Here is a 10,269-nt window from a genome sequence, read left to right on the forward strand (position 1 = left end):
GATATGATTTGTCAAGGACTTGTTAACAGCCCACAACGCACCAGACGTAGGAAAGGCCGCAGGGGTACCAAATATATTTTTGTGAATGAACAAATAGACTATTATTATTATTATTATTATTATTATTATTAATAATAATAATAATAATAATAATAATAATAATAATAATAATACTACATAAAATATAGATGCAAATAACTCACTTTTGCAGGGCCTGTCCAAATATGTATTAATCCCTATATACTTGTTACTCAAAATTATGTGCAGAATAGATGAAAGTCTGATTGCAATAATCCAGATTATTTTGGAGTGTGTACTGCATACAAACACAAAGACTACTATATATATAAGGCTATTTGTATATTACCCTAATATACTTTCATGACACTGATCAGTTCCTACTACAGTAATACTGGTCATTATCAATATTGAATTTGTTACATTATACTGCAAAATATAAACAGATGCATCACACATATAGGTAATATGTTAATATTCTATACTTATGATAATATATTTTATCAACTAAAAGTTATATTTTAGTAAACTTTAGAGAACAATGTAATTATTTAGTATGATGTCAGGTATGAACATTAATTTTTAGATAGTAATAAACTACGCGTTTTAATCCCAGTTACTATATTCAAAGAGGAACACTGAAACTGGCGTTACATGGGATGAACAAATGTCAATAAATAAATAACACTACATTGTGAATACACTATGTATATTCTTATTCATCCAGTTACTATGTTACTCTCACTCCGCTATACTGTATCTTCCAAAGCGATGATTACAATAGTTGTTACTTTGTCTGACTGTCACCCTGGAAGTTGCATGAAATCGGGACGGAATAGCGGCTATGTATGCGTCCTGCCATAAATCGGGACAATGAAGAGAATGAATGTATTTGTGCGTGCAGTCCAGCAATGCACACGTTAAATGGCCTTTATGGGGTGACAATTAGACGTGTGAGACCCCAGTGTGCTCATTGTGCCCCATACAAGCAGGGACTGGCCTGACCTCCCTGGTACACACTAGGGGCAGCAGCTGGGCGTCCAGTCTGCAGCAGCAGCAGCTACCTGAGGGAATGGGAGGGGGGTGGTCTCCGTCCTCCCAGCACATGTAGGTGTTTATGAGGCTAGGGGGGGTGGGAAGAGGGCTGGGACCCTCTGATTGGCTGGGGGCTGGAAAGGGGGGCAGAGGCACGCGCCTGGGGATGTAGTTATAAGAATCCTCGCGTGCCCAGCCTTTAGACCAGTGAGTGCCCAACCTGCAGAGGAGCCCCAGGGACCAGACCACTGCTGGGGGCCACCATGGACACAGTGCTGGAGCAGTTCACAGGACTGGAGTCCTTTCCCTCCCCTTACTTCAATGAGGATGACTTCTTCACCGACCAGTCCTCCAGGGACCACTTGGATGCAGATGACTTCTTGGAAGATGATGTGGACTTCTTGTCTGGTCAGATTCAGGACTACTATAAGGACAGCCGGGCGCTCAATGGAGAGGACTACTGCGATGCAGGCACCTTCTCCTTCTCCTCCTCCTCCTCTGGAGGCTTCCCCTATGACAGTGGGGAAGGGGGATATGACCTGTCCCCAGGGATGAAGGGGTGCGGCTCGGCTGTGAAGCGCAGAAGGAGGCTCAGGTCTGACACTGAGATGCAGCAGCTGAGGCAGGCAGCCAATGTCAGGGAGCGCAGGAGGATGCAGTCCATCAATGATGCCTTTGAGGGGCTCAGGTCTCACATCCCCACCTTGCCCTATGAGAAGAGACTCTCCAAGGTGGACACCCTGCGCCTGGCCATCGGCTACATCAACTTCCTCAGCGAGCTGGTGCAGTCAGATCTCCCACTCAGGAACCCCAGCACAGAGAGCTCCCTGCAGCCTAAGAAAGTCATCATCTGCCACAGAGGAACAAGTGAGTACAAGGAACACCTGTAGCTCGCCGCAAAGCCTTAGGACAGCGCTTCCCAAACTCAGTCCTCAAGGCGTCCTGGCAGTCCATGTTTTAAGGATTTCCGTGCTTGAGCACAGATTACTTAATTATTAAACTATCTCTGCTCAAACATGGAGAGACTTAAAAACCTGGACTATTGAGTGTCTCGAGGAATGGGTTTGGAAAGCATTGTCTTGGGGCTGGTGCTTGTAGTTCCACAATAGCTGGAGACAGTAATATTTGTAGTACATGGTGTATGTCTGTATAGAGTTTTTACAATCAGTAATATTAGCTGTGTCGAGCTGCTGACACAATTCTCTGTAATGTAACAGAGAAAGAAAAAGTATGACTCTTGTTGGGGCGCACTCTTGTTGTATCGTGTTGTCTAATGATTAGTGATGTGTATAAAAAATAGTCAATTCTTTATTTCTACTCTTAAAATAAATGGGAACTCAGCACAAAGCAAGAATCAATGTTGAAATTTAGCATAAATGGATGTTAGCATTCCAGGAATAGGACAATCTCTAGAAAAAATTGGGAATGTTCAGATCTTGTTTATCCTTGGACAAATGCATATTGGAAGATAGCTACGTACCATGCTGCTTCCGTCTGCCAAAGATCTGTACAAACTGTGTTTGTATTAATGGAGCCCTGAATAGGGATGATTTCAGGCGAGGGACCACCCCCTAACTGAGATCTAACCCTGATGGTTCGAGTCCGTCTTGGAGAAAATTGCATACGATGAACAAGGTGAGATCTGGACGCAGTGAAGTGATGGGAATAAGTGAAAGTGGTGATCCTGCTGTTAGTGTTATCTCACAGGAAGTGAAGCCTTCCTACTGCACTGGGTATTCCCTAGTGGTCGCCCAACTAGGTACTGACCTAGCCCACCTCCGTTTAGCTTCCAAGATCGGACGAGATTGGGCGTAAGCGGAGGGGTATGGTCGTAGAAAGATTTGTCCTGTGCCACTAATGAGAGTGCACCGAAACAGAAAATGGGTTACCTTGCGAGAAGGGAGTGGAGAAAAGGCATGGGGGAAAAAGGGAAAGGATAGATCTTAGGAGCGTGAATCTGCTGTCCTCGTTAGACAGGAGAAACGTGTCTCGTGGGGGACACGGTCACCTGAATCGTGGATGAGAGTTCACGGAAAAAAGGAATGATTGAAAAAAATGGGAAAGAGAGAAAAAAGGGAAGAAAAGGAAAAAGGATTACATAAATATGAAAAACACTATGATGAATATTGCAATATTGAACAAGAATCAATCATGCTATATAGATGAAAAGATTATTTAAGGATATTAGTGATAAAGATATTAAAGCAGGAGGAACTGAGATATAAAAGTACCCCCTGCGTATGGTCACTGTATAGGCGGAGGACCTGGTGCAAGATCATACACCACTACTGGTCCCAACCGTATACCTTAAATTGTATAATGGAGTGCCAGTGATTGAAAAAACCTTAATCAATTTTCAGCACAATAGGTCATACGTCCAGGGATATATTTGGTTATCATAATTTTAGTCTTTAGAACCATATGCAATTTTTCAATTTTCAAAGCAATAAATCATACTTTTAAAACCATATTTGGTTTCAGTCTTAAGACTTTTTTTAAACAATTCTCTGTAACACAATGCATCTCTGTAACACAATCACAATTCTCTGTAACACAATGCATCTCTGTAACAACTTTGCGCAACAACTGTATCTGGCATATAGCTACATAGAGGCTGGATGTGGATGATCCTTGTTCATGCAAACGAATGTGATGTTAAATTATTATAAGGCTGTGATAACTAATGTCCTCTCTCTCCCTCACCCTCTCAGGGTCCCCATCTCCCAGTGACCCAGATTTCGGGCTGCCCCCTCTGGCTGGACATTCTCTTTCATGGACTGATGAAAAGCAACTCAGGGACCAAAATATTGTCAGAACAGCTAAAGTGTGGACCCCTGAGGACCCCAGGAAACTAAGCAAATCATCCCTAAATAACATTGAGAACGAGCCCCCCTTGACTATGTGTCTGGACATTTAAAGTGCACTTTCCAGCACCCGAGTAATGACAGAACCGTGTATATAGATCTGTACAGAATCTATATTGTGCAATTTAAGTTATAATATCTGTATCATCCGAATGGCAATCCGCTTAAATTTATATATTTATTATAATCTGGGTAGATTTGGAAATTGAATGTATAATAATATTTAATTTAATTCGATATATGCAAGGACATCACCTGCTGGTAATCATTTTGAAAGAAAAGTTAATATAATTTATATTTTTATATTTTTCTCTATGAATAAATGTGATTTTTTTTTAAATAATGTGCTAGTTTGTGCTGGACTTTTAGGTTAACTGATTGATGGTATAAGGCACAGTGGTAACGATGTAGGGAGATGCACAGGGCCGCGATAAATAGGAGCTGTGTAGTATCAAGTCTCCAAGCTTCCAGCCTATAAAGAGGGAGATTTATCAAAGCTTGGAGGAGATAAATAGGAGAGAGATATATTACCAACTAATTAGCGCCTACCATTTTTCCAACAGTCTTTACAATGACAAAAGTTGCTTGGTTGGGACTTTAACTATATCTACTTTATCTCTCTACAATCTTTGATACATCTCCCCTTAATACCAAGAGCATAGGCATGCGCAGCACATTTTATTAGGGGGTGCACCATCAGAGGGGTGTGTCTAGCACCGCCTTTTGGGCGTGTCTAGCACCATCTATTGACGGTCAACGCAATATAAAATATCCACCCTTGCACCAAACAAACACCCCTGATGGCACTCACTGCAATTACACTGCTCCTCCTCAGCCTGGTCTGGCTGCCCCTCTCTTTCCCCTGCAAGCTGCAGCAGCTTACTTACAAGTCAGTCACTCACTGACACTGACAGTCGCAGACTAGTACTGCTGGTGCTGGAAAAACGAGTGACGTGTCAATGTTGCTGCCGACCGCCTGCCAGTATTTGTCTTCCTAAGAGGAACGCTGGCTGCATGCTGATCCTCATCAGTGGCTGGCTTTGGCATAGCATAGAAGGAGAGAGGTGGGCATGTGGCGGGTGGGCGTGCGAGCAGCATGACTTCATCACGTCACATCATGCTGTTTTTGTACATGGAGGTGGAGCCGGGAGTTTGAAAGCCGGTGTCAGTGGCACCCTTGATTAACCCATGCGTCCGGTCAGTAATGCAGTCCTGACAGGGTGCAGCGCAGAGGGGACAGTAATCAGCCTGCTCGGCAATCGCTGCATCAGGCATGTGAGATCGGGGTGCCAGACATTAGGGGGTGCCTGTGCGCACCAGGCACCCCCCCTGCGCACACCTATGACCAAGAGCTAATGGAGGATTTAGGGGCAGATGTATTAACCTGGAGAAGTGATAAAGCGCAAGGTGATAACTCACCAGCCAATCATTACGGGTTTGAAAAATGACTGTTAGGAGCTGATTGGCTGGTGTGTTATCACCTTGCACTTATCACTGCTTTATCACTTCTTTATCCATTCTCCAGGTTTATCTGCCCCTTAATCTTTCCCCAATTCTGCATATTTTCTTTATATGGTCTTATAGAAATAGTTCCAGCCATGCCATATAATAACCTTTGCTATGAATATGGGCTCACTTACTGACTCATCATCAAATTATATTTTTACACTTAAGCATGGATTTAAGAAGAGTCATTTGTCATCTATTGCCAGTATATCAGGGCACTATGGATGGTGTAATGGTTAGCATTACTGCCCCACAGTACGGAGGTTAATGGATGCTTTTCCCACCATTGTCCTAACTGCGTGGAGTTTATATATTCTCCCTGTGCTTGTGTAATATACTGTATGTAGATGGGACAAGTGGTTCTTATCTGCCATCTAATTCTACGCTTCTAAATCAGATTTTTCCAAAATGTAGCATTCACCTAGATGAGTTAATTTTTGCAACTGTATATGTTCTGGAAACCCCTATGGCGCATGTGTTATACAGAGTGCACACAAAGGCTCAGTTCAGACATTATAAGAAGTGTGGTGGAAAAGTGATGGGCAGTCCTGGGTGGTGGATTGGAGGTGGCTAGTAATGCACCCAAACATGAGGGGTAGTCAGAGTTGTTAGAAAGCCAAAAAAGTTAGCAATTGGGCAAAACCATGCTGCACTGCAGGTGGGGCAGATGTAACATGTGCAGAGAGAGTTAGATTTGGGTGTGTGGTGTGTTCAATCTGCAATCTAAATTGCAGTGTAAAAATAAAGCAGCCAGTATTTACCCTGCACAGAAACAATATAACCAGCCTAAATCTAACTCTCTCTATACATCTGCCCCACCTGCAGTGCAACATGGTCTTGCACAATTGATAACTTATTTGTTTGCTAACAACTCTGAATACCTCCCCCCCCCCCCCCCCCACCCTCCCCCAGTCCATTCAGTGGATTTGTTATGGGAATGTTGCGGGCATGTCAGTGCAAGTGGATGAGGTCCCAGACGCAAAGGGCAGGAGCGAGTTTTGATGTTGCGACTGGTGGTGGTGTATACGCAATGAACCAATCACTATTACATTGGGGGCCATTCCGACCCGATCACTCGCTGCAGTTTCTCGCAGCGCAGCGATCGGGTCAGAACTGCGCATGCTCTGGTGCTGAAGTGCGCTGGCGCATGCCAGCCATCATTGCCTAGCGATCGCCTCTGAGGCAGAGGCAGTCGATGGGTGGGAGAGGGCTGGACGGCGGCGTTAAGCCGCCATTTAGGGGGCGGGGTCCGGCCACCGCATGCGTGGCCGGACCGTTGGGGGGGGCAGCGGTGGCAGCATGACGTCACATGCAGCCGCTGTGGGCCGGGAGAACGACGAGTAGCTCTTGGCCAGCACGCTAAAGCTGCACTGGCCGGGAGCTACTCTTGAAGTGCAAAGGCATCGCCGCTGTGTGATGCCTTTGCACTTCTGCGGGGGGGGGGGGGGGGGGGGGGGGGAGTGGGGCGGCACTGACATGCGGGGCAGATTAGCCCCGTGCTGGGCGTCCCCCCCGCATATCAGTGTGAATGATCATAGCTGTGCTAAATTTAGCACAGCTACGATCAACTCGGAATGACCCCCTTAGTCTCTACAGAATTTCTCCCTCTTGGCAAAAACTATAGTTTTCTAAATTTCAGTAATTAATGTATGGTATAGCCTTTAGCTGAGACACTGTGCAGCAGACCCACCATATGGAGCAATATACTGTATATTAGTAAGCAAGTATGGATTGTTGTGATTAAACAGAGTGAAGAAATGTACTGGAAACTGTACTTCTAACACTGATACGCTGTATGTAGACTTGCCCCGTATTTAAACCATACAATATATAGAGGGTTACTAACATTGCCCATAGAGTGCAAATGAAACCTAGAAACCAATTAGCTTCTACCTGTCTAGTGGAAGTTAGACAATGATAGGAGATGTCTGATTGGACGCTATGGTACTGCACAAGTGTGTGCAGTGTAGTTTGCAGAACTTGCTCTGTACATGCCTATAATAGTAGGCACAGATGTAATAGGGAACGATAGGGACATCCTTTTTTTTTTTACTTGAAGCCCGAGGTGATGAAGCCCGAGGTGCTGGGTGGCTTCATCACCCAGTGTCTGTGCAAAACGTGCTGGGGCATAGGATCTTGGACCCTCTCCAAAAGGAGAAGAGCCCCGTTACTCCGCTACCCCTCATAGCCAAAGACCTACTGAGGGGAAAAAGAATCTGCGGGTCCCCATTTGCCGAATCATAGAGGGGACCCTCGGGTATCCCCAGGGTTGGCCGTAGCTCCCCCCCTGGGGATCGAAAACAGCCTCTAGCCCTCCCCAAAAGGAGAGGACCTCAGCTAACTAGGGGAGAAGGTGGCCCATAAGGGTCTCACTAGGGACATACTAATGTAGCCCACGTACATTAAGGGTGCAGTAAGGGTGGGTTTTCACTATTGCATACACATGTAGCTTGGGACAAGATGCCTATGTGCCTAAGGGAGCTTTATGTGTTAAAATTGATCAGTGACACTAAGGAAACACATCTTATTGGCTGTTTACGAATATTCGGCTTGTTCTGATTGGTGCTTTCTTCGTCACTCAGCATATATTATGCATTTAAGTGAAACCTTTTTTACATCTAGAAAACAGGGAGTGGTTTCTGTTGTGTTAGAGAGGTTTATTTTTTTTAACTGCTGCATAGTCAGAGAATGTGTTTGTTGCAAATAAAAGAAAAGACTCCAAACAGTGGTGCAAGTGGGGCATAAATGTATGGGGGAAATTCAATTCAATGCACTATGGTGCGAGCAGAAATCCAACAAAAGTAGTGCAGCAATGCTAGTTGCTGGCTTACCACCTTAGCTAACAGCCCAGGACTTTGTGAGCCCAACAGCAACATTTTGAAGGGGCCACTGTCCAAATACTTCTAGAGAGACACCTTTCTGCAGCAGTTGTTAATTCTATGCCCCATAATAGTGCCTTAGTTAATATTATGGCCCATAGTCAGTGGCGTAACTAGAAATTTTACTCCCCAAGCCAAAAAAATTCTTTACCAACCGCCCCCTCCCCCATCCCCATAATTGGCACTAGTAAAGGGACAAACATGCGCATGCGCCACAGAAGGGGCGTGGCTTCGCATAAAGGGGGCGTGGCTTTGCATAAAAGGGCGTGGCATTGCAGAAAAGACTACCTTATACCCCAGTTTTGCAACCTGCACGCCCAGGACGTTAGCCACCACAGGAAAGGAAAATATTCCTGATTCATGCCCCTTACATTATTTGTCATTTTTCCTCCTTATAGTAATGCCCAGTATACATTATGCCACATACTGCAATGGCCCTTAGACATATATGCCACACACAATAATGCACATGACACAATATGCACACACCATAATGCCCCCGACACATTATGCCACACACCATAATGCATGTGACACATTATGACAGGAATCGCAATGCCCATTATACATTATGCTACACACTGCAATGCCCCTGATACATTATAGCACATACAATGTCTGTGACACATTATGACACACCACCGCAATGACCCTGAGACATTATACCACATACCACAATGCCCGTGATATAGTATACCACACAACGTAATGCCTGACACATTATGACACACACCGCAATGTCCGTGATACATTATGCCACACACTGCAATGACCCTGAGACATTATACCGCATATCACAATGCCCGTGATATAGTATGCTATACACCGTAATGCCTGTGACACATACCGCAATGCCCGTTATACCCTATGCCACACACCGCAATGCCGTTATACATTATGCCACACTGCACTGCCCCTGAGACATTATACCACATACCACAATGCCCGTGATATAGTATGCCACACACCGTAATGCCTGTGACACATTATGACACACACCGCAATGTCCATTACACATTAAGTCCTACAGTAAGGCTTCTAATTACTTTTAAATTACCTGCTCGTTGCCGGGGGTTTCATGCTCTTGGTTCCATGCACGGTGCCAGGGGTTTTCATGCTCAGGGTGTCATGCTCGTTGCCAGGGGTTTCATGCACTGGGTGTCATGCTCGTTGCCAGGGGTTTCATGCACTGGGTGTCATGCTCGTTGCTAGGGGGTAGTGTTTGTTGCTAGGGCTGTGCTCCCAGTGCCACATATGCCCCCAGCGCCAGATATTCCCCACAGTGCCAGGTACTCACATGCCCCCAGTGCCAAATATAGCCCCTCCCCATGTGCCAGGTACACATATACCCCCCCCCCCCAGTGCCACATATGCCCCCAGTGCCAGATATTTCCCTACAGTGCCAGGTACTCACATGTCCCCAGTGCCAAATATAGCCCCCCCATGTGCCAGGTACACATATACCCCCCCAGTGCCACATATGCACCCTCAGTGCCACATATGCCCCCTCCCTCTGTGCCGAATATGCTCCCCCAGTGCCAGTTAAACTCTCCCCCCCCCCCCCCCGCGCGCGCTCCCCCGCTCTTTTGTGATGGAGGGACACGGAGGGCACAGCGTGCGCCTCTCCTGTGTCCCTCCTGGGTCTCCGGCGGGTCTGTTAAAGAGGTGCTGGTTCATGAGCCAATCAGAGCTCACGAACGGCACTTCATTTATTAGACCCACCGGAGACCCAGGAGGGACACAGGAGAGGCGCGCGCTGTGCCCTCTGTGTCCCTCCATCACAGCAGCAGAGGAAGGAGGGAGAGGAGACAGCAGATTGACATGCGGACGCTCATCCGCATGTCAATCTGCGCTAAATCAGTGGTGGCGCCCCCACAGCCCTGCGCCCCCAAGCCACCGCGAGGGCTGCGGGGGCAGTAGTTACGCCACTGCCCATAGTCGTGCCCTAGCTCATTTTCTGAACCATA

At 46.1% G+C, this 10,269-nt stretch overlaps 1 protein-coding gene and 1 pseudogene across 1 annotated transcript; one reads left to right on the forward strand and one right to left on the reverse strand.

Moving 5' to 3' along the window:
- The first annotated feature begins 1,316 nt into the window (after positions 1 to 1,316).
- On the forward strand, positions 1,317 to 3,970 carry PTF1A (pancreas associated transcription factor 1a). Its single transcript, XM_063924803.1, has 2 exons — positions 1,317 to 1,920; positions 3,765 to 3,970. Exons 1-2 carry the CDS (start codon positions 1,317 to 1,319, stop codon positions 3,968 to 3,970), a joined length of 810 nt encoding a protein of 269 aa, XP_063780873.1.
- Positions 2,772 to 2,890, reverse strand: LOC134931496 (5S ribosomal RNA; annotated as a pseudogene).
- Positions 3,971 to 10,269: the final 6,299 nt, after the last annotated feature.

The sequence above is a fragment of the Pseudophryne corroboree genome, chromosome 5 (assembly GCF_028390025.1).
Source record: "Pseudophryne corroboree isolate aPseCor3 chromosome 5, aPseCor3.hap2, whole genome shotgun sequence".
NCBI lineage: Eukaryota > Metazoa > Chordata > Amphibia > Anura > Myobatrachidae > Pseudophryne > Pseudophryne corroboree.